The 23,560-nt window shown below is 36.0% G+C and overlaps 4 protein-coding genes and 1 long non-coding RNA gene across 7 annotated transcripts; 1 reads left to right on the forward strand and 4 right to left on the reverse strand.

Moving 5' to 3' along the window:
* Nucleotides 1-548: 548 nt before the first annotated feature.
* On the reverse strand, nt 549-3,172 carry LOC110850014 (lysosomal-associated transmembrane protein 4A). The gene is made up of 4 exons (XM_022097504.2): nt 2,805-3,172; nt 2,515-2,611; nt 2,094-2,185; nt 549-1,347 (listed from the first exon to the last, which is right to left on the reverse strand). The coding sequence occupies exons 1-4, from the start codon at nt 2,874-2,876 to the stop codon at nt 1,123-1,125; spliced, it is 486 nt and encodes a 161-aa protein (XP_021953196.1). The 5' UTR covers nt 2,877-3,172; the 3' UTR covers nt 549-1,122.
* A 612-nt stretch (nt 3,173-3,784) lies between these two features.
* Nucleotides 3,785-9,334, reverse strand: LOC110850171. 3 transcript variants are annotated; one of them, XM_035851910.1, is made up of 7 exons: nt 8,915-9,334; nt 8,736-8,832; nt 8,541-8,632; nt 6,058-7,827; nt 5,810-5,906; nt 5,596-5,687; nt 3,785-5,114 (listed from the first exon to the last, which is right to left on the reverse strand). In XM_035851910.1, exons 4-7 carry the CDS (start codon nt 6,127-6,129, stop codon nt 4,890-4,892), a joined length of 486 nt encoding a protein of 161 aa, XP_035707803.1. In that variant the 5' UTR covers nt 6,130-7,827; nt 8,541-8,632; nt 8,736-8,832; nt 8,915-9,334; the 3' UTR covers nt 3,785-4,889. The 3 variants fall into 3 exon arrangements, with proteins under 3 accessions (XP_035707803.1, XP_035707802.1, XP_021953339.1); XM_035851909.1 differs by having other exon boundaries at nt 9,003-9,329; XM_022097647.2 differs by lacking the exons at nt 8,541-8,632; nt 8,736-8,832; nt 8,915-9,334 and having other exon boundaries at nt 6,058-8,534.
* On the reverse strand, nt 7,603-9,074 carry LOC110849670. Its single transcript, XM_022097102.2, has 4 exons — nt 9,003-9,074; nt 8,736-8,832; nt 8,541-8,632; nt 7,603-7,827 (listed from the first exon to the last, which is right to left on the reverse strand). Exons 1-4 carry the CDS (start codon nt 9,072-9,074, stop codon nt 7,603-7,605), a joined length of 486 nt encoding a protein of 161 aa, XP_021952794.1.
* Nucleotides 9,335-12,324: 2,990 nt separating the features above from the next.
* Nucleotides 12,325-13,060, forward strand: LOC118435944. The gene is made up of 2 exons (XM_035852494.1): nt 12,325-12,565; nt 12,728-13,060. Exons 1-2 carry the CDS (start codon nt 12,445-12,447, stop codon nt 12,985-12,987), a joined length of 381 nt encoding a protein of 126 aa, XP_035708387.1. The 5' UTR covers nt 12,325-12,444; the 3' UTR covers nt 12,988-13,060.
* Nucleotides 13,061-19,995: 6,935 nt separating this feature from the next.
* Nucleotides 19,996-22,441, reverse strand: LOC118435742. Its single transcript, XR_004834982.1, has 3 exons — nt 21,182-22,441; nt 20,946-21,037; nt 19,996-20,664 (listed from the first exon to the last, which is right to left on the reverse strand). It is a non-coding gene; the product is annotated as an uncharacterized LOC118435742 (long non-coding RNA).
* Nucleotides 22,442-23,560: the final 1,119 nt, after the last annotated feature.

Here is a 23,560-nt window from a genome sequence, read left to right on the forward strand (position 1 = left end):
ACAAATTTTGGCTGGGTATACCATGATTGAAATTTTGCTGGGAATTGTGCACGAATTGACGAGTTCGCTTATCCTGTTTTTAATGACGTTCGGTACAATGTCGAGCATCATGAGTAATTTTATGGCGATTAAGATGCACCGGAAAATCCCGATGCCGCTCTACCTCTTGTCGCCCTGTTTTGCGGTAGTTATCCTGATAAGTATCAGAATTATTCTGCCCATTGGGATTAATGTGTATGAATTTGCTAGTTTAGTGAAAGAAGGTTATCAGAGAAATCTACATTTTGCGGGTGACATTAAATATATGAAGAGGAGAGTGCGAGCAATTAAGGTCTTGGGCGTGTACGCTGGTGTATTTCAGTTTGACATGTATCCCTTGAAAAGGTCGACAAAATCCACTTTTTTCGATAATATTTTAGGTTGTACGATAAATTTGTGCATGACTGTGGACGTGTAGGTATGAACTTGAGAATTTATATAAAGACTTTCCTCATAATGAAAGTGTCAGACCTGCAAAAAATGAATGCTTGAATCAAATGTGGTGAATATTTTGTGCAATACTAGCGATGGAAATACTGAACTTTTTAATCCTTGGGAACATACGTATTTTTAACACATACATAAATAAATACATACTTAATAATTATTACTTGTATCAGCTTTTTAAAAAAATGGTCCAGTTATTTAGTTGATAATATTTATGCATACACATATTATTTACAAACATCCAAAAAATATATGTATGTACAAGTTTTCATTTAGTCAATCCAAACAAAATTTAAGGCATTTCATCTTTATTTTTATTGCCGTTCAGTTAACTGCTGTCAAAAATGAAAATTGCTGCTTATACCGGATTTTTGCTGATAATTCGACATCTTATGTACTAATAATATGAAATTGTTAATAACTATTTTTAAGATAAAAGGCATGTTTCTGGTTCGTAAGCTGATCTTCGTGGTAAAGGGCTTATGAAGACTGAAATCCTTAATTATTTATACAATTACAGATATTCTATCAAATAATTAGCTTACCAGATTTGTACGAACGCAAACTTGGCATATTTTCATCTAAGTAAAAGCAAATTTTTTTCCTTTTTCCAAAAATTGAATCGTGTCCCAAACTTTAATAAATGGCGCCTCCCTTCAACTCGGTGACGAATCTTTTCACCACGAAGACAAAGTAGGTTTGCACTGCGAGGAAAATCCCGCCCATCGCCAGCATGATAAATCCCGCGGCGACCGCTCCAGCGACGGCGAGCAGTATGAACAAGATCACAATCGAGACAGCAACGATGCAAAGGGACACATAGTTCCAGATCAACCATGGCATGATGAGGCGGTGGTTTCGCTAAAAATAAGGTCAATAGGGGTATTCATTTTGAGTTCTCGTGTTTCCATCGCAACATAACTTTGCGAACTAACTACTAGCCTTGGAGATGCGCATATTCGCAATCGCAAATGAATTGTCAAGCAAAAATTTCTTCATTCTTTTTCCCAAACGTTGCTATCTAACCAAGCGAACTCGTAATGCATACCCTCAGTATTTTTATTCTTCTTATATGCGAGCTCGCATCGCAACATAATTTTTTATAAATTGCAAATTATCCGAAGCAACAAAGTGAAGACACTTCGCAAATAACAATATTCGGAAAATTCGGTTTAAATGTGTCAAATTTTGCAATAGGAAAAATTCACATTTCCATCAGTTACTACAGTTTAGCTTCTGAAAGCTAAGAAATACTAAATTTTAAAAATGCAAAAGGCCAAACCTCGGTAAGTAGTAGAGATTTATGGACTTCTTCCATTGTAAAATTCGTGAAAAATATTTTGCGATCTAGATACATACATATGTATGTACTAGCCCTTAAGATATATAGGCAAGTTCGCAAATCAAGTTTCATGCCAAATGTTTTTTTTTGCGAACTTAAGAACTTTATTACTTTACGAACGTGGCTAACGATGCGAACGCGAAAATGATACCCCAAATACATATACCTTATCTAATTTTATAAAATATAATATTGCGAATAAAAGTATACCTAAAAATATTATAATTTTTATTGACAACAATTTCCTCCAAAACATAAACCTTACCATGCGATACCCTTGCACCATGAGGCATGCGAAGATGAAGTACACGATCGCCATGAAGATCTCAATGCACTCGACCGTGATGTAGCGACTGCCTGTTGAAATTAATTGGTTTATGATATTTACATATTTTATCACAGGTGGATGGGGTGAAATTCTACGCAGTTAGATATCTGGGATAGCAGCTATTGATTTTTCGGTGTTAAAATTGCTACCACTAGGTATTAAATTTATACCGGCCCGTAAAAATTTGCTGCCGATATGGTAAACTTTTATACATAACTTTAACTAAACTTGACTACTGATCTTGGGTAGATTCATGTAATAAATACGGCTTGGTATTATTTTAATACTGGATTTCTTAGAGTGGAAAAGCTGACATATACATATATACATATAAATAAATATGAATAACTATTCGTACGATTTTGCTGAAAGTCAGCCTCCTTGATTTGGTCGGGATAGTAGACCATGATGTTGACCTCAATGGAATCCCGGATAATGGAGAGGATGCCCCCGATCTGAAATATTATTTATGTAAATTCCATATAAAATCCGTTCAAAAGTAGAATTTTTATTTTGGAAACTAGTTTATCTTTCCTATATTAAATTTTACATTTTAAGCCTTACACATGCCCATTTTTTAGTTTTAAAGTATTTACACAAATCTCTCGCAATAAATTCTGGCAATAATTTTGTAATACAAACGCTTACAATATTTAGAATTCCAATGATAAGTGTCCCCTGTCCCACCGTGCAGCACCCGCAGCAACAAGTTTCCGACATTTTTTGTATTTTTCCTAATTAGATTAGTTTTGGGATTTTAACACCAGAAAACTGTTTGTTTTATAATGACGTTAGCGAGGAAAGTGGATCTATTTGCAGATTTTGGGGGCGTATTGACTGATTTATTTATGCAAAGCGAGCAGAGTGTGATTTTTTTGGCTTGGCTGGACGCAAACTAATAAAATTAAGGCTTTGTGAACTGGTTTTATTTTATTATGCAGCTCATAAGTAACTGGATAACGCGTATATATTTATAAATAATACAGATTGCACGACAGGAAGCAGCCTTGTCAGTGAACTGGACATATGAAGCCGGCGTCATTTGTGTAACTTAATAGTCCATTGCGAGGTACAGTTTTCGCAAATTCTTTAACGCAAGGGATGAGATAATGGTGGTGTCGAGTTATTTAGTAAGGGGCATGCATAAAGCATCCTTTGCAATGCATCTTTCAAAGTATTGAGATCTATGTATTTATGTTCACTATACCCATTGCATGAGTCAATTATACACTAATAAAATTCTAATTTTTACTTTTCGGTACAATTTTAATACCGAGCGGTAGAAATTTAAGTACTGAGAAATCAATACCTGCGTGTCTAAGTACATAGGTACATATACCACATTTCTAACAGTTTAGGTCACCCCGGCCAGGTGTCCAGATATATAAATCGCTCCCATCCTTTATGCAGGGTCCTTCATAGACGGGACGGTTAATTTAGGTCCGTCTCGTCATCTGATCGTCAGGGTGTTCATACAAGTAATCACTTTAAGAGTTACATAAAAGCCACAATAAATACATATGTGTATATATGTACATATGAGTCCTCATTTTCAAGCTAGTCTAAGAATAAGAACACATTTAATAAGCAGTAGAGACGAATTTATTGTTCATACATAAATACGTGCGAGATAAATATTATTTACTTACATACATATGTACGTGATGATAACGTGGGAAATTACAGATTACTGGAGCCAAGCTGGAATTTTTAGGTAGATAAGCAAAGAAGTTTTATGGCAATGTGAGAAGCTCTTTATTTCTCAAAGAACGCTTGGCCATTATCTAATGACGATGTTTAATAAATGAGATAATTTTATGAGCATATTTAGTGTAAATTCAGTTAATATTTATAACATACATGCTTGTATGCACTTGTTTATTCAGTGTTTAGTCTTTACGTTGGGCTTGATACATATGTGATTAAAATTTTGGGTAAATCATAGAAAAAATTTTATGACTTTTCAATTCAGACTTTGATCAATTTTACTTTTTGTTACAATTCAAGCAAACTTCAGTGTGTATGCATGTATCTAATTAAAACCAGTACTCAGGAAAGTATCTAAATTTAGATGATTACTTACGTACAATTGACAGGTAGGAATTCCGGAGCCAATATTTCAAAAGTATGTAAACACCCAGGATTTTGATTATTTTTAAACGAGGATATCTAAAGTTTCAGAAGCTTTCAGATAAATTCTGACATGATTTTCAGTTTGTCGATGTCGATTCAGTCGACTCGATTGTGCTTTGTATGGAGAAGAACAGCTATAAATTTATTCAAAAGTTGGCAAGTCAACCAACATTATTTTTCAATTAACATTCACCCCTCACGCTTGCTTTAAACTGTGGACATTAAAAAAATACATATGTACATGTATTACAAACAGTTGACAAAATAATATCGAAATCAAAATTAGCATATTAGATTACTTAAAGAAATGATCTTGTAAGTAAGCATTTTACTTCTCCAATCTTATGTCCCTAACTTTAATAAATCGCGCCTCCTTTCAACCTGTCGACGAATCTTTTGACCAATTAATTAACATGCTCTCTGACGTGGATTAAAATTATACAATTTTTTGGATTAAGTTACATAAAATAGTTATCTATAATTTTTATTATCAAATAGTTGACAAAAAAGTAGGGAAGCAAACTTATCATATTTTCATAAATAGGTAAAAATCGAATTAGTTTTTCGACAAGAATTTTACCCAAAATTGTGTCCGAAACCTTAATAAATCCCGCCTCCCTTCAGCTCGTCGACGAATCTTCTCACCACAAAGACAAAGTAGGTCTGCACTGCCAGGAAAAGTCCGCCCAAAGTGAGCATAGCAAAACCCACGCCGAATTCTCCGGCGGCGGCGACGACTAAGGACGTGAGCATAACCACGACAGCCCCAACGCCAAGGGACACATAGCTCCAGACCAGCCATGGTTTGATGAGACGGTGATTTCGCTAAAAATAGGAACAATATTTTATTAAAAGCGCACTAATTTTTCAGAAATATATTTACAGTTTATACACTCTTAAAAATAAAGTTACCCTTTTGAAAAGTAAATGCACTCTGAATTCGGTTTTAGAAAACTGTATTAAATACAGGAAGGAGGAAGCTTTACTTTTTATCAAGGTAACGCTACTCTGAATTTGTTATAATTTAATAAATATGGAATTCAGAGTGCATTTACTTTTCAAAAGGGTAACATAATTTATTTCTAAGAGTGTTAGAAATCTGGTACTTTCTCGAAGGTGTTAATTTCTCAGTATTAAAGTTTTTATCACTCGGTATTAAAATTTTCCCGGTCGTTAAAAAATTGGTACCGATATGGAAGAACTTTAATATCGAGGTATAACTACTTATCACTACAACTTTGATAGTGGCATACATGAATATAGTTTGGTATTATTTTAACACTGGATTTCTAAGGGTGCAGCTCACCACGCGGTATCCATGGACCATAACGCATGCCAAGATGAAGAACACGATCGCCATGAAGATCTGGATGCAACCGATCGTGATGTAGCGGCTTTCTGAAGAAATTAATTTGTTTGTGGTACATACACATTTGCATATTTAAATTCTAGTATACATACATATTTATGATTGACTATGATGAATTTTAAAATGTGACAAATTGAATAAATGTACGTACCGTGTTGGTGAAAGTCAGAATCCTGAAATCTGTCCGGATCGTTGATCATCAAGTAGACTCCAATGGAATTCTGCACGACGGAGAGGATGCCTCCAATCTGAAATTATATAATTTTGCGTAAAATCCAGTCGAGAGCACAATCTTCGAATTTGTATTACATTGTTTTACTTAATTTCATTAAAAAATATACACGTTTTTTAATTTAAATTCTGGTAATAATTTTATACGTAATAAACACGAACACTTACAATATTGAGAATACCAATGGTAAGCGTTCCCTGTCCCACCGTGCAGCATCCGAAACAACAAGTTTCCGACATTTCTATATTTCCGAATTAAATTAGTCTCAGATTTTTAATCAGAAAACGGTATGAATAATGATGTTAGTGGGGAAAGTGAGAAGAATTTCGGCTAATTTTTTTGACTTATGGAGTGATTTATTTAAAGCCAGGGGCGATCTTCTTTCGTGTATCTCGGCTGGACGCAAAGTAATAAATTTGTTTGTGTGGGACATCGTTTTGTCTTATTTTTCAGTTCCTAATGAGAGATATGTATGTACAAATGATAAGTCACCAAAGAAACAGGCGTGGGAGTGAAGATTGACAAGCTTCATCTAATTAAGTAAATATGTAGTACATTACGGGAATGTACATATGTACAAACAAGCACTCTTAGAAAACCGGTATTAAATCATAACCGATGGGAGTGCGCCCATATATAACTCTACCGGCTGTGGTGACAACAGGCGTTACCATTTGGAAATGCAAACTTACCATTCACAAACAGACCACCACCAATCCGGTTGGAAGTTGTTACCAAATCAATTCCAGTCCGGAGTATGTATATAAATAAATATGTCAGATTTTTAGCAGTATAAATATATACAGTTTTTCTTTGAAAAAGTGACATAACGCTTGTCTCAAATTAGTAAGGGCTGTGCATTAAGCATGATTAAGCATGGTTGAGTAACAATGCATGACACAACCAAAACGTGTGCAAAATTTGTCAAAAGAGTGGATAAATTTTGCACAATGTTGGACAATTTTGCATTTTGGTTATGTCATTCTCTTTTTACGCAACCTCCAGGAAATTTTACTTGTTTTTATTTAGAGTGTAAATATGTCATAGGATCATATCACAAGTCTCCAGCTGTGTACATTCATAAATTCCTGCCATCTTGTTTTCAGGGTCCACATACATATGTAAATATGTGACGGTATTTATTTTGATGTTCCTGGTCAGTGCTTGTCCCCTTATCGTTAATACATAAATTACTTTTACGTATGTACGTATGAGTCACCATGAACTTTGGAGTAGGAATATGGAATAGAGACTAGTTTCTTGTGCATATTAAATGAATATCATTTACGTGCATATGTACATATGTAGGCATGAAGGTTTAGTTGAAACGGAGACCGCATTAAATTACAGATTACTGGAGCCAAGCTGGAATTCTTAGATAAGCGAAGAGATGTTATGGCAATGTGAGAAGCTATGTACTTATTTCTCGAAGAACGTTTATTTATTTCTTCTGAGAAATCTGGTGACTCTGTTTAATAAATCGGTTAATTTTGTGAGTATGATGTAAATTTATTCAAAAGCTTTCAAGATAATAAATATATTTTTTCATTTAACACGCACTGTAACGTCGATTTGAACTGAATACAAGATTTCTGAAATGTGGTACACATTTGTGTATGATTTTTATACAAATTTTGAATACAAATTTTTACAGATAAATATCGAAAGCAAATTTAGCATATTTTCATAATTAAAAAATTGTGTCCCACACTTTAACAAATCGCGCCTCCCTTCAACTCGTCGACGAATCTTTTCACCACGAGGACAAAGTAAGTCTGCACTGCCAGGATTAACCCACCCATAGCGAGTATAGCGAAACCCACGCCGATTTGTCCAGCGATGGCGATCATGATGGACACGACCACAATCCCGACAGCTCCGATGACAAGGGACACATAGCTCCAGATCAGCCATGGCATGATGAGGCGGTGATTTCGCTGAAAATAAGATCACAGTTTTTATTAAAAGTGCACTAATTTTGCGTATTTACCCTCAGTGGGGAAGAAAAGCATGAGTGAGATTTGACGGGTGCATTGATGTGGCGGTCGCGTAGTATAAAGGTATTACGTCCGGGATCAATCTGGGAGATGCTCCTTTCGAGTGGAGCCGGGGTCGCCTTATTTTTGCACAATACCGTTATTTCTCATTCCTACACCTCTTAAAATTAATGTAGCCCTATCGAGAGTTTTAATTATAAATTAAGTTAACTATTTAAAGAGTAAACTTTACCCTTGGGCAAGTTAACGCGACTCTGGATTGGGTACAGTTTACCTAATTTAGAACTCAGAGTGCATTCACTTTGAAAAGGGGCGCATAATTTTTAAGAGTGTTAGAAATTTGGTATATTCATGGAGGTATATGTATACCTGTATTAAAGTTTCTCCAGCTTGGTATTAAAATTATACCTGTTCGTAAAGTTTACTACTGATATTGTAGGAGTTTAATACGGATCTACGTACATATGATTTTTAGCTACATTTATACATTAAAATCTTGATTTCCTAAAAGCTGGAGATATAAACCTGTTTCAAAATTTCCATTTAAATACATGGCAGAAGGGAAGGTTGCGACGCACAAATTCAAATTCAAAACGCGCATACAAGTGAAATGCCACCCTGACACTGGATTTCTTAGAGTGAAGCTTATTTACCATACGATATCCATGGACCATGAGGCAAGCCAAGATGAAGAACACGATCGCCATGAAGATCTGGATGCAACCGATCGTGATGTAGCGGCTGGCTGTAGAAATTAATTTGTTTGTGGTATTTACATATATATTTAGATATGCAAATTTTGTTGCATTTTTAAATGGAATATTGTTTAGATTATTTAATATGCGTACGATGTTGTTGAAAGTCAGGATCCTTAAATTCGTCAGGATTGTTGATCATCAAGTGGACCGCAATGGAATTCTGGGCAATGGAGAACACGCCTCCGATCTGAAATTATGTTATTCTGCATAAAATCCGTAAATTCTGTGTAAAACCTAAAGCCTAATTTTCACATTTTTATTTCACTTACAATCTTACTTTAGTCAAGTGCAATCTTACTAATCAATAAGCGTCTGCTTAATTGTGGGAATATTTGTGCAATAAATACAAACTCTTACAATATTGAGAATTCCGATCGTAAGCGTTCCCTGGCCCACCGTGCAGCACCCGCAGCAACAAGTTTGCGACATTTTTTTCCAAAATTAAATTACTCCCGGAGTTTTAGTCAGAAAACTGAAGAAATAATAATGGTATTGGTGAGGACGCTGGAAATAATGTGTGCTGATTTTGGGGGCGTATGTATAAACTTCGATTTATTTAAAGCGAGTAGTGGTCCTCTTTCTTGTAGCTTGGCTGGACTCAGACTAATAAAACTGAGTCTTTGCGAAATCGTTTTATTTATGATAATGTTCTCCAGTTCCTCACTGGAGAATACGAATCTATAAATAATATTTATATACGTCAGGAAACAGCCGTGTGAGCGAATTTGACACATGACGCCGTCATCTAATCCATTGCGAGCCACGGTTTTGGCGAATCGTTTGACTACAAGGAGGATGTGATAATGGACGTATTTATCAAGTTTGTAAGGGCCGTGCATAGGGCATGAGCGGCATCTTTGGAGGTTTTGAGATCGCACTCTGAGAAATTCAGTGTTAAAATTGTAAAAAGTGGTATTCATATTAAAACTCTACCAAACTGGTACTGATAAGTAATACGATGTAGTAATAGGTTGGTATTAAACTTTTACCATAACGGAGGTAGAAACATTAGTACCTAAAAATCAATGTCTTTCTCACCATATCAGATTTTCAACAGTGTACATACATATGTTACCCATGGCATCATGTCTTAATTATGTACATACACAAATCATACACTCGTTCTGTCCTATCCTACACCCCAAACTACATACTACCAATCCGGTAGGAAATTATTACCGAATCAATACCGGTGTGAAATACATACATATATGTAAATATGTGACTTTACCGGATTTTAACATTGTACGTCTCACCACGACCAGGTCCCCAGACACCTAAATCGCTCCCAGCCTTTATGCATGGTCCCACCCCTCGAATAAGAAACTGTTTGTTTCAACTCCCCGTCTTATCGATAATTATTAAGCACAACATGAGTGAGTAAGCACTTTTATGAAGATGAACTTTGCATTGCGAATATGTAAGAAGTGAAGAGTAATTTCTTGTACAAGCATATGTATGTATATACGCGTTAGATGAATATTACTTACGTAGGTCCATGAAGATTTGGTGACCGCATTGAATTACATCTTACTGGAGCCAAACCCACATCCGTAGATAAATAAGGGAAGACGATTCATGTAACAATGAGAAGCATTTTCTTCCTCGAAGAACGTTTCGTACTCTTTTTTTCTTCTGAGAAATCTGATGACTCTGTTCAAGTCGTAATAATTCTAATAAGTTTGCAAGTATACAGTAAATTCAGTGAATACGCATTTGCGTAAAGACTTCTATGAATTTGTATGGATATGGATATGAATATTTCTATTTATGTATTTGGTAAAACCCTATGCTTAACTTTATTATAAAGTTATAACGGGGTGACTGCCGGGGAGATTGCAGAATTTTCATGTTGTTTCAGTGGTGTTTGAATATTTTCCATAATTCTTAACTACTACTAAAGAAAATACAGTATTTAGTAAAAACTTACATTTGGCTTATTAAGTATGTGAATACATAGATACAGTTAACTGGTACATTTAACTGCAGCAAAAAGATATATCTAGCTAAATATTTAAACATTTTACTAATAATTTTAACAAATAAATCATATTCATAGCCTGAATTACCTGACATGTATATATCTACATAAATATGTCTGTAGTGTACACACGAAGAGATTAAACGGGTCAGGCCCGAGCCTAAGAGTTTCTAAAAAATCCGATCTATTTTGCGTCGAAATTTTTTGTCACAAATTTTAAAATAAGTCTGGCGCAAATTGTACTACGACAATGTCATTTTGATGAACATGTTACAAAACAACGGTTTTATTAAAGCTATCGCCATGGTTGTGTCAGCAATAACTGACCATGCTTAGCAGCATTAATTATTTTCACAAGATCAGCTAATCCGAATATCTGACTGGTGAAATCATTTATAATTTAATCAAAATCGGTGGCGTCTGATACCCCTCTTTTAATTTAAATCACGTCCAGAACCTCTGTCCATTGTAGTTCTTAGATAATTTTTGATAATTTTGCTTTCATTTGACACAAAGGAACAAAGTGAGAAAAATATGTAATGCTGTCTCGTAGTTTTTTTAAGTAGAGGTCAAACCGTTTAAGACGGAGTATTTCTAGCGGTCCGAATGTGCTGATTTTGGCGAAGAGTCCTACGTTCAATGGAATCGATGACTAGACGCATCGGAAGGGACCAACCAATAAATAAGTAGATAAACATACAAACACGTAAAATATATCAAAGGGCGAGGCGCTGGATTTGTAAATACTTCTTAAAAATTTGGTGCCAAATATAATAAAAAATTTGTCAAACATTTGACCTTGTAATAATCTGGTCAATTCGGATAAAAATTTAGAAATTGGCTCTATATCCCTGACTCGGACTAAATGAAGTCTGCACTCTAGGTTCTTAAATATGACACTGATAAGATTTGGATAAGTTAACTATTTAAAAAATGTATGCATTCATCATGGGAAGGTTTTAGGTTGGAGGCGATTGGCCTAGGAGGCGATTGAGTGGGAAGGAGATTGGGTGGGAGGCCATTGGTAAGGGAGGCTAATTTCCTCAGGAGGCTATTGGTTGGAGGCCATTTGTATTGGGGGCTACAGATAATTTCCTTAGGAGGCCATTGGTGGGAGGCGATTTTCCGCAATTATATTTTCGGTGTTTGATAAGAGTGCCTTTTTCCCGCTGCCCTGGTAAATTTGGTTTTTACCAATCGAAACCCTGAGGATTACTTTGCGTGACGCAAGCTGAGTAAATACATATACGTATATGTACGTATATGTATCCAAATGTAAGTAATTGATACATGTATCAATTACTTACATTTGGATCTGTAAAATTTCCCTGAAACAGTAATAACTATATAAATAATAATTAAGCCCCACATAATGGTAAAACGTAGAAAAAAACTATTAATTTGTAGCTTCCAGGAAGAGTTTCGTTCCAAGTAATATATCCCCAATTTATTACGGGGATAAACTTAATGAAGATAAAAGGAGGAATAAAACTTTCCAATTTAGAGCATTAGAATGCCGCACAGTGTGCAAATTTATTAATTTATTCCTCCTTTCGCAGTAATCGTATTAAATAATGTCCCAATTAAGTTTAATTTGTCTTTGTGTGAAACTAATTCCATTGATACTTAAAATTAATCCTCACAGTGATAGGAAATTCTTAATCTGTCGGAACTATTGTCTGATTAGCAAATACTGTTTAATTTGCGTCACACGTTTAAAAAAGTCAGTAATATATAAGGTAATCGGTCCGGAGGAAAATCATCACTTGGTAACTTTTTAGCTAAAATTTGAGGAAATTACACATTTTAAATAACGAAATGACGTTCTATCCTACTTGGCACATCTTGATTGCAATCGGGACCATCCTGTCCGCTGTAGTGGAAACTGAGGCAACCATAAGTCTCCTATACGAAGGCCACACCGGGGTTAATTTTACAGGTGTGAATTTCTAAATTTGTTTTTGAAATCATTTCAAAACCGGGTGTCAAATTTAACGACATTTCAGTCGTCACCTCAAAATGCGCCACCTCATTTTTCCCACGCCCTTTATTTTTTACACAAAAAGGGGAGATTACTTAACTAATTTTGAATCGTAAATAGGAGGTTATGCCCACACCTCCGTGTCAACTGAGGACCCAACCGGTTGTGTTGGTCTTCATCGCTTCGTGGACTTGCAGATGGTCTCTTTCAACACGTTCAATCAGTGTTTGGTCCTCTATTCTGAGCTAAAATGTCAAGGAGAGTCTCGTGTATTTAGGGGAATCTATTTTGACCTGGGTAAGATTGGGTGGGCAAATAAGGCGAGGTCTATTGCCCCCTTGCCTCCTGACATGACTTGTCTTTGGGAATTAATCGTCTAAAGCAATTAATTGTGCGAATTGGGCCAGTTTGTTGTAGTAAATTTTTTTTGAATGATTGTTTATTTATATTGGGAACAATGAAACGACGGAAATAAATGGTGTATGCAAATAATGTAGTGTAAAATACTTGTTATTTTGGTAGCTTCGATTGTTCTATGTACATATGTCTATATGCATGCACGAACTTAATGACATTCGACACGATATAAATCACCGCGCTTTAAAAATCGCTTGATCTTCATATGTAAATACTACACATATTTATGTATGTACCGTAAATACTCTATTTATAGGCGGGGCTAAATTCCAAAACCGGGCGTCATAGATCCTGCTATAATTAGAGACCCGGCTAAATTTTGTTCCGCCATCATTTTAGATATTATAAAAGTAGGTATAAATAATGTTAACTCTATTTGAGTTTTCTTATTTAGCAAGATATGTCCTCTATTTTCAACTCACTTTAAATCTACGTCTTTAAACGAGGTTTACTAGTCGGTTTAACTTTTTTTGTCATGATTATATGCATTCTTGTTAAACTGAAATTGAATGTTTTTGCAAATTTTGACCTTATTCATCGAACCGAATGTGCAGCATTTTGCCTGGATGGCCTATGGACTAGGGGCCATATATATATTACGTCCTCAAAAATTCTCGATTTTGTCACCCATCCACCCAACATATATATTAAGGGATAGGGAATTTAAACATTGGAAAGATAGGAAGACCTATGTAAAGCACCCACCCGCCAAAATGATGACGTAATATATGGACATTATCGTATCGGAATTAACTTAAAAGTTATCGACGATAAATTTATAAAGCAATTTGTTTTCAATCAGGAACAATCTACACGTCAGGTTTTGACAATTTTTGAAGGGGAAGATCTCAAGTTTAAGAAGCCTTCAAAAAAATAAAATTTAGATCTTGCTATGATTTTCAATTGTGCTTCACCTGATGGATAATAGCGGTAAATTTATTCAAAAGCTTGCAACATAATAATTTGTTAATTATCTATGTCCTCTCACACCGATTTAAACTTTATGTATACAAGATGTTAAAAATATAGTCTTATTAAATATTTTTAATTTTATAGTACATATCAAACAGCCTGCAAAATAATATCGAAAGCAAATTTAGCATACATATTTTCGTAAGAAGAAAACGAAGTTTTTTTACTACAAGCATTTTACTTCCAAAATATTAACTTTAATCAACAGCGCTTCCCTTCAACTCGTCGATAAATCTTTTCACCACGAGGACAAAGTAAGTCTGCATTGCCAGGAAAATCCGGCCCACAGCGAGCATAGCGAAACCCACGCCGACTTGTCCAGCGACAGCGATCAGTACAGAAGTGACCAGAATCGCGACAGTACCGATACCAAGGGACACATAGCTCCAGATCAACCACGGAATGATGAGGCGCGGATTTCGCTGAAAATGAGATTAATGAGGGTATTCATTATTTCTTCGAGCAAAAACCAGGGTTTTAGCTTCATTAAAATCGTAACCTAAGTAGAACGATTGTAAAGGTTCGTATCCGTCGTAACTTATTTTATGATACGAAAAATACTAACAATACTTACGAAGGAATCATACATAAATACTAGAGGTGAGTCGGGCCCAACATTTTGAAAACCCGACCCGCCCGAACCCGATCGGCGGGTGAGCAATTCGGTTTCAACCCGGTTGGCCCATTACCCGACTCATCTCTAATGAATACCTTCAATATTTTTATTAAAAGTGCACTAATTTTAGAGAAATATAGTTACACGCTGTTAGAAATGGATTTGTTGAATTCCCGGTATTAAAATTGATGCCCTTAGTGCTAAATTATAGAGGTCTGTAAACAAATTGCTACCGTTGTATGGTTAAACCTACACGGAATTACTTATCAATACCACCTTGGTTGAGTAACACATTACTACCGCTTGGTATTATTTTACCCCTAGATTTTTAAGAGTGTAGCTTACCACGCGATATCCATGGATCATGAGGCATGCCAAGATTACGAATACGATCGCCATGAAGATCTGGATGCAACCGATCGTGATGAAGCGAATTGCTGTAAAAAAATTAATTTATATGTGGTACATATTTGCATACATATGCAAATGGTGGTGCATTTAAAAATGGGATATTGTTCAATATACGCACGATGTTGGTGAAAGCCAGGATTTATAAATTGGTCGGGATAGTTGATCATCAAATTTAACCCGATGGAATTATGGACAACGGAGAGGACGCCGCCGATCTGAAATTAGATAATTAATTCTGCGTAAAATCCCGGTATATTTACATAATCCTCACTTTTTATTTCGGGCAACAATTAAAATTGCACATGTGCAATTTTATTAGTTCGATAAGAAATAAATCTCCTCTTGCGAATACTACACTGTTAAAAACCTGGCGGAGTGTGAAAAATCTGGTATTAATTTGGTAATAACTCCTTCCCGGATTGGTAGTAAATAAGTTTTTTTTTGAGTGGTACATTTTTCACTATAACTTTGCGAATGCCGGTTATTACCGTGCCCATAAAATCATACCTCCAGACAGTAATGATTCAATACCATTTTTTAAGAGTAGAATTGTGACAAAAATTGTACGTATAATCACCACAAACACTTACAATATGGAGAATACCAATGGCGAGCGTTCCCTGGCCCACCGTGCAGCGCCCGCAACAACAAGTTTCCGAAATTTCCGTTGTTTCCGACATTTTTATTTTTCCCACCTATTTAAATTATTCTCGGAATTTTAACCTGAAAACTTAAAAAGTACTGGTGTTGGTGAGAAAAACGGAAAGAATTTTGTGAGGGTAAGGACTGGTTTATTTAAAGCGAGCAGACTGCTTCTTGGCTACACCCAGACTAATAAAGTCTTTGCGAAATCGTTTTATTTTATGATCATGGTTTTTAGTTCTGCACTGGAGAACATTTACATACGTACGTATAAATAATATGTGCATGTGTACGGCAGGCAACGAATTTGCATATGAAAAACCTCGTCAAATCCATGGCGAGGTACGGGTTTTGCGAATCCTTTGCCTCAACAAAGGATGAGGAGGTTAGGTAGTAAAGGCCATGCATAAAGGATGGACTGAATTTTTGGAGGGGTTGAGGTTTAGGATTCCTAAATTAAGAACACTCTTTGAAATCCAGTATTAAACTAGTAACAAGTGGTATTCAAAATGATGTTGGTGTAATACCGTGTAGTAATAGCTCGGCATTGACCTTTTACCGTTTTGGTATCAAGTTTTTGGGGATAATTCTAATACCAATCGGTAGCAACTTTAATACCGAGAAACTAATGCCTACTAGAATATACGAAGTTTATAAGAGTGTATTTACAAACACTTGTATGTAGGTCTGATCTCCCCGGAAAGGTTTCCATATATATAAATCTCTGCCATCCTTCATGCACGGTCCCTTACGTACGGAATGCTTTGTCTAGTCTCATCTTGTCCTTCATGAATAATGCAAAGCAAAAATTGCGATTTTCTAGACCCCCTCCCCCTGTCATGTGTGTCACAGGGGCACGATGTCAATGGAATTTCCCCCCTCCCGCGTTCCATGAATTTATGAAAGGCCCTATATCATGAGAAGTATTGACTACTACGAATAAGCACTTTCGTACAGTGACGGTGGAAGTTGTGGGGTCAAAGGGGGGAGATTTCGGGGAGGAATAACATGAGCAAGATACGGTTTTGCTGAGATTTTCTGGGACCACAATGTCCCCCTACTTCCGCCGCCAATGGTTTCATGAAAATGATTTCTGCAGTACGAATATGTAACAAGTCGAAAGTGATTCACACTTGCCTTCGTATCCTTACATAAATAGTCTCGTAAAATTATTCATGAGGAAAAATCGGTTGAGTGGGTCGCCTATCTCACCCGAACATCAGTTGGATAAGGAAGGATGGTGTGTGGTCTAAAAATTGGCGTTGTTTCTATGTCATAATATATGTAGGTTCCCTACCCTCTGCCCTGCAAAATCTCTTATCGGTCGTAACTTATTTTACGATACAAAACCACCAAGGAGTGGCGAAGACCCTCCATAATTTCTTGTATGCAAGTGTGAGATGAATACAAATTACTGACGTTCATTAAGATCTAGTGGGAACGGTGACCGCATTACTGGAATCAAATTGGCATTCTTACACTTAGAGATTTTCCAACAAGATTTTATGGCAATTTGAGAAACTCTGCTCTTTATTTAAGTATTTTCTGGAAGGAGGTTTTATAGTCAACTTCTGTTGCGAAAAATTGTAAAAATAATTTAATAGTTAAGTAGGTATATATGACAATTTAGTGAATATTTATACGCGTGTATGCATTTTTATAGATGTATGTATGTATTTACGTAAGTATATATGTATTTTCATATGTATATCTACTTACATACAGGGTGGTTTAAATGTCACACTACAATGAAAAGTTTTTCAATGGAAAAAAACCCCTAAATCTCCATTAGTTACAAAAGTTTGGATTGAGATTCTTATAATTATTATAAAAACTGATGGAACACTGATGACGAAGTTCTTAAAATGTTGAATTTTAGAGACAAAATTTATGTAACTAATGGAAATTTACGAATTTTTTCCACGGAAAAATTTTCCATTGTAGCGTGACATTTTAACCACCCTGTGCATACATATGGTACGTACATATGCCTCATTTTATTAAACAGAAGTAATAACCGTGACTGATACGAAGTGTCGAGATTGCAGTATTTTCACGATATTTATACATATATGTATGGGATATACATATGTATTCCCAGTTGACTTTTAACTATTCAAAACAACTGCTATGAAGAATGAAGAATTTGTAAAAAAAAAATCGGAAAAAATAATTTTACCAAGTTGGTACTTGTTGAAAAGTATCAGCCGAATCATTGTTTCAAATTGCATTGTAAATGGGAGAAGGAATTTTCTTTCGAACATATATACATATTTACATTCGGTGGAACTGCTGATCATCCTCACCTAGTGCGCTCGGTTCCAATGGTCACCGAAAGGGGGACGGCCGACCAATACCAATCAAAATGGCATGAAATGTGCAGAAATATGTTATCAATCAGTCTATTCATCAAAAACTTGTAGAAAGTTATCTAGATGCATTTTATACGACATTAACATGGAGAAATTCATAAACGGGCTCGCAACTTCTGCTCATCCGCTTAAAGCAAATTCCATTTATTTTTAGATTTACCAACTTAATTTTACAATTAGTAGTTTGTGTGACCACCCTTGGCCATCAGGACTGCATTGACTCGATTTGGCATCGATTCCACTAATTTCGCTGTTGTTTCCTTCTGGATGTTGTTCCATTCTTCGTCCACAATTGAAATTAAATTTGTTCTGGAAGTCGGGTTCCTTTCAGCAACTTTTTTCTTCAAAATTGACCATAAATGTTCAATTGGATTTAAATCCGGGCTCTGTGGCGGCCATTTCATTACGTTTACCCGTTTTGTTTGCAGCCAATTCGTGACCAATTTGGACGTATGTTTGGGGTCCCCGTCTTGTTGGAAGACAAAATTCTTCCCTAGTCGCAGGCTGTTCCGAGATTTCATCAAATTTCGGTCCAAAATCCCTTGGTACACTTCTTTCGTCATAATTCCTTCAATTACTTCCATGGTTCCCACGCCTTTCCACGACATTGCACCCCAAACCATAATGGACCCCCCACCATGCTTCACGGTCTTCTTGGTACAGTTACTCTTGACTCGTTCTCCTGGTTTTCTCCAGACAAAAACTTTGCCATCTGATCCAAATATGTTTATTTTGGTTTCGTCACTCCAAAGAACTTTTTTCCAATCGGATACGGACCACGTGGAGTGACTCTTCGCCCAATCCAAACGCTTCTTAATTTGGGGCTTTGTCAGCAGTGGCTTTTTGGTTGCGACTCGGCCTTTAAACCCCATATTTCGGATCCGATTTCGAATAGTGGAATCAGAAATCTTCGTACCAAACTGCTGAGCCAATTCCACATTGATTTTTCGGGCAGATAAGAAGCGATTGGAATTTGCTTTCTTCTGGATAAGTCGGTCGACTCGAGGAGTGGTAACACGACGGCGGCTATTTCCCTTCAAATCAGTAATTGTATGGTATTTCTTCCATTTCGACAGCATGGATTTGATGGTGGGAATCTTCACTTTCGTCTTGTTGCTGATTGCTGTAGGTTTCAATCCTCTCTCGTGGCAACTTATCACCAATTTCCTAATGTCGTGCGACAAGTGTTTTCCAGGCATTTTCAGCTCTGAAAAACCAAAATGACAATGAATAAAATGGTCTTCATTACTTGAATTAATAGTAATCAAGATGCACTTACCCGCATAAAAAAATGATAAATCAAGAAAATTGTTTCCACTCGAAAATTGTGTTTTTGTTGTGGCGGATGAAGACTAGTTGCGAGCCCGCTTGTGTCTTACTCTATGCTCATTCCGTGTAAAATGAGTGCAGTTAACTTTTTGGAAGTTTTTGCTTAATTGACTGATTTAGTACATATTTCTGCACGTCTGATGCTTTTTTGACATATATTGGTCGGCTATGCCCCTTTCGGTGACCATTGGAACCGAGCGCACTAGGTGAGGATGATCAGCAGTTCCACTCAGTGTATGTAAACTGTGGAGAAAATTATGCAGAATATCATGTCGGGCCGTAAATCAGGCTGGAAGGAAGGTGTCTAAATCGGTGTACGCACGTGGATTCTGCTGAAATTTACCTCCATGACCATAATAATTATTTAGCTAAAGATACATGTGTACGTAGTTACATATTCAACTATTTATTTGATGCTGGGGGATTCAAGAATTTCGTTCTCATTACAAAATTACAATGGTTGATTGCATTTATTGGTTTAATTCTTAATCAAGTATTATAAGCATTTTCTATGTACATATGTGCATGTATTATGTAAATTCATAAAAAGCAGTGATTAGTTAAATAATTATCTTTCGTAGTTATTAAATCATTTCAATAAATTAAGAAAGTTACAGGAAGGTGCAATTTATAATTTGGCGATAAATGTATGCATCAAATAATCCTTAAATCTGTAATAAACATAATTAGGAAATACTTTCACCTGAATCAGGTGACCTGATTGGTTGTAAATTTATTACTGTTAGTTTCGTAAATAAGTGAACATATAAGCAAGTAAATAAAGTTTAGTCCTCATTACAGTTTAATAAACTTTAAAATGAAATGATGCAGAGATGCAAAGCAGATATCAATACATCAAATAATTTAAACCAGTTTAAATAACTAACTATGGTCGAGGCATTATAATTAAAGCCATTTTAAATACATTCACTGCTTACGTAAAAAATGGCTCTAATTTTAATACCTCGACCATAATTATTTCCACACTCAAACTATATTTTAATAAATAAATCGAAATTCAAAATTGTCATGAAATCTTTTCAAGTTATTTTTTGCCAAAATTTTGACAAGCTCTAATTAACCGCGCCTCTCTTCAATTCATCGACGAATCTTTTCACCACGAGGATAGAGCAGGTCTCCGCTGCGAGCAAAAGCCCGCCCACACCGAGGAAAAGAAATCCCCCCGCGACACTTCCAGCGACGACGGCAATGAAAAATATCACCAGAATGATAACAGCGGCACAGGCAAGGGTCGCATAGCTCCAGATCAACCAGGGCGTAATCCAGCGATGATTGCGCTATTTGCAAATAATTTTATTGGGATTAAATAACATTGGCAAAAATGCACATCAAAATTGCACGTTTAGTGTTTGCCCTGTAAAAGGGCACCGGCAAGGGTGACCAACTATGGTTTGTTTTTTTAAATAAGAGACTGCCATAAAAAGTATCTTATTTAAAAAATCAAACCATAAGTGGCGTTTATTTTCATATTTCTCTGACCTTGCATTTTCTTACCGTTTTTTTGTAACGGAATTCAAGAAATGACTAAAAAACTCAAGTACATATGTACATAACTTACCATACGATATCCATGAATCATGCAGCATGCCAGGACGAAGAGCACGGCCATTACAAAGATAGTTATGGAATCCACCGCGATGAAGAGGGCGACTGGAAATATAGAATAAATTTGGTAAGAATAAAAATACATAAATTGAACTGACTGGCTACAGAAATTTATTATTTGCATATGTACATGAATTACTATTGAATTTTAAAATGTGATACATTAAATGTGTAAATATGTATTCGTACCATTTCGCAGATACGCTGGATTCTTAACCTGGTCGGGATATGGACTGTCCGGTGAAATATAGTATCAAGGTTCCCCCTATTTTTTCAACCACTTAAAAACTAATTTTGGATAAATAAAAAAGCACAAAAATTAGCAAATTTGATAAGCTTTCTAAAGCTGAAAACAGAATTTGATTATCTCTATTGGTTAAAAAATGACGGCACAAAATTTAGAGGAAGTGGAAAAATTCGTTTGCCACTCGTGCGAAAAACTGATTTTTTCGGATCGAAGAAAGGCTCATGACCACCTCATTCTTCAAGGGATGGCCCGGACAAAATTAGTCATACACTACACATATCTAAGGATTGTAAAAATTCGAAATATAAAATTTCCACGTGTCCACCTGTCCGCCAGAACACCAAAACACTGACGAGAAACGTAAAAAAATCCTTTAGGGGCCACCCCAACATATCCCCTAGGGCTGCACCCAGAAAACTAAAAAATTCAAAAACCTATCTGCGCAAGATCAATGCCAATAAGATGGGCTTCAAAACTTGCAAACCAAAAACCACGGAAAAATACAATGAAGATAAAAAAGGAGGTGCTAAAGTAATTTGTTGAAAACTTGTTGAGAAAATGTTAAAATCGACTCCCAGAAGTTTGTCGTCCTGGATGATGAAAACTAGTGCCTCCTTGACCTCGTAGCGTTAATCCTGTAAAGGTCTACTCATGTACAAGTAAAAATGACGTTCGTTCGAAATATAAATTCAAAACCAAGCAAAATTTCCAATGAAATACATAAAATGGCCGGATATCGACAAAAATGGGAACGTCTCAAATCCATTCGCTTCCACCAGGAATATGAACTTTGACTTTATTTCAAAGAGTGTGCCATCAAGCGATAGACCCCCTCTATCAAAAACCAAGACGTTTTATTTTTACCGAACATGGGTACGTGCCACATTGCCAAAATATTGACCGGGTACCTCCGAAGGAAAAAAGTTGATTTCGTCGATAAAAAATACTGCGCTCCAAATGTACCTTAGTGTCGACCCATTGAAAGATTTTGGGAATAAATTAAGAAATAATACTCTCATGAAGAAAGGACACGAAAAAATTTCGAAAAATTTCGGCAGGTTATAGAGAAATTCATCATTAACATTGGTGAAACGAGTGGCAAAGTGCTCATGAGAGGTCCTCGATAAAGTATTCTCTCCACCGGTACGGAAGGGGTATCTGAACCACTGAAGGGTTGAAAAACTTTGGTATACAAAAGGCGAATTATGACGCTTTAAACGAATTCCCGCTTGAATATCTCTCGTGCAAATTCGAATTTTGAGCTGATTTTCGTAGGCAAGCAAGATAATATCCTCATAAACAAGTCTCCAAAGTTTTATTTGGATAGCTTAAAAAATGTCCCCTGCAGGGCCCTCAGAGTTGGGGGTGCTGTAAAATAACTTTCCAAACTGCTGTTCTAATAAAATGGTGTCGAACGAAAGATTTTTTTCTGAGGTCCTAGTGCAGAAATTATTTTTGTGACTATTACCAAACGACTTAGCATGCTTTTCACTATATAAAACCACTTTTGTATCATGCTTATCTTTTAAGTCCCTTTTGTAGTCTAGCTTCATACTTGTCCTAATAGAATGCGCTCGCGCACGCTACTCGTTCACTTCTAAGGCCCCCACATTTTACGGCTTAGATGCTAAAAATCCCAAACGTTGTTTTTGTCCAAGATACAAATTGTATGTTGCACTGTAAGTACTTTTGACAAAATTTTGATAAGTGGTTACACCCCTAGAAATCAGTTCTTACCAAATCCCGTCAGTTTTGTAAAAAGGTTCTCCTCAAAATCTAAGCGGAACTTTAAATTTTTTTAACTAATCAAAATGCAGTGATTTTATTATTTTGCCACTTGTCGCTTGTAGATAAAATAGTTCTGCGACAGAGGACACAAAAACGTTATCAAAATCTATTTTCAACAAAATTTGACCATTCATTTTCCAAACAAGTTCACGAGTTTTTTCAGATTCCGCGTCAGCTGATTAGCTCGGGTCAAAATGTTCACTGCTTAATTTAATATTTCTTAGGACACTTCCAGCTTTACTCTCATTCTTCATTTAACCCAGGGGGTCCGTTTTCAAGGTCAGCAGGTCAATTTTCCCAAGCAAGCTCGGATTGCTCGCTTTTTGGGGCGAATTATCAGCGATGTTGGAGGGCCCACATTATTTGATTCATTACGGATTCTTACATTATTCAATACAAAAATTATCTGGGGTTATAATAATAACAATTTTTCACCTCTGACCTCTTTGGTTATTACGCCACATGAATAATTAAGTTTGGAAAGTGTTTTTACAGCACCCTCCAACTCTGAGGGCCCTGCAGGGGACATTTTT

Source organism: Folsomia candida, unplaced genomic scaffold (genome assembly GCF_002217175.1).
Source record: "Folsomia candida strain VU population unplaced genomic scaffold, ASM221717v1 Fcan01_Sc005, whole genome shotgun sequence".
Lineage (NCBI taxonomy): Eukaryota > Metazoa > Arthropoda > Collembola > Entomobryomorpha > Isotomidae > Folsomia > Folsomia candida.

Bases quoted from the DNA above. Each gene is read 5' to 3' on its own strand.
- LOC110850014 (XM_022097504.2), bottom strand. From the start codon at position 2,876: ATGTCGGAAACTTGTTGCTGCGGGTGCTGCACGGTGGGACAGGGGACA. The intron at 2,186-2,514 runs GTACGAATAGTT...TAATTTCAACAG, and splicing joins GGCTGACTTTCAGCAAAATC to GCAGTCGCTACATCACGGTC. The intron at 1,348-2,093 runs GTAAGGTTTATG...CCTTATTTTTAG, and splicing joins TGGTGCAAGGGTATCGCATG to CGAAACCACCGCCTCATCAT.
- LOC110849670 (XM_022097102.2), bottom strand. From the start codon at position 9,074: ATGTCGCAAACTTGTTGCTGCGGGTGCTGCACGGTGGGCCAGGGAACG. The intron at 8,633-8,735 runs GTACGCATATTA...TAATTTCTACAG, and splicing joins TCCTGACTTTCAACAACATC to CCAGCCGCTACATCACGATC. The intron at 7,828-8,540 runs GTAAATAAGCTT...TCTTATTTTCAG, and splicing joins TGGTCCATGGATATCGTATG to CGAAATCACCGCCTCATCAT.
- LOC110850171 (XM_035851910.1), bottom strand. From the start codon at position 6,129: ATGTCGGAAACTTGTTGTTTCGGATGCTGCACGGTGGGACAGGGAACG. The intron at 5,907-6,057 runs GTAAGTGTTCGT...ATATAATTTCAG, and splicing joins CCATTGGTATTCTCAATATT to ATTGGAGGCATCCTCTCCGT. The intron at 5,688-5,809 runs GTACGTACATTT...TAATTTCTTCAG, and splicing joins TTCTGACTTTCACCAACACG to AAAGCCGCTACATCACGATC.
- LOC118435944 (XM_035852494.1), top strand. From the start codon at position 12,445: ATGACGTTCTATCCTACTTGGCACATCTTGATTGCAATCGGGACCATC. The intron at 12,566-12,727 runs GTGTGAATTTCT...AATCGTAAATAG, and splicing joins CACCGGGGTTAATTTTACAG to GAGGTTATGCCCACACCTCC.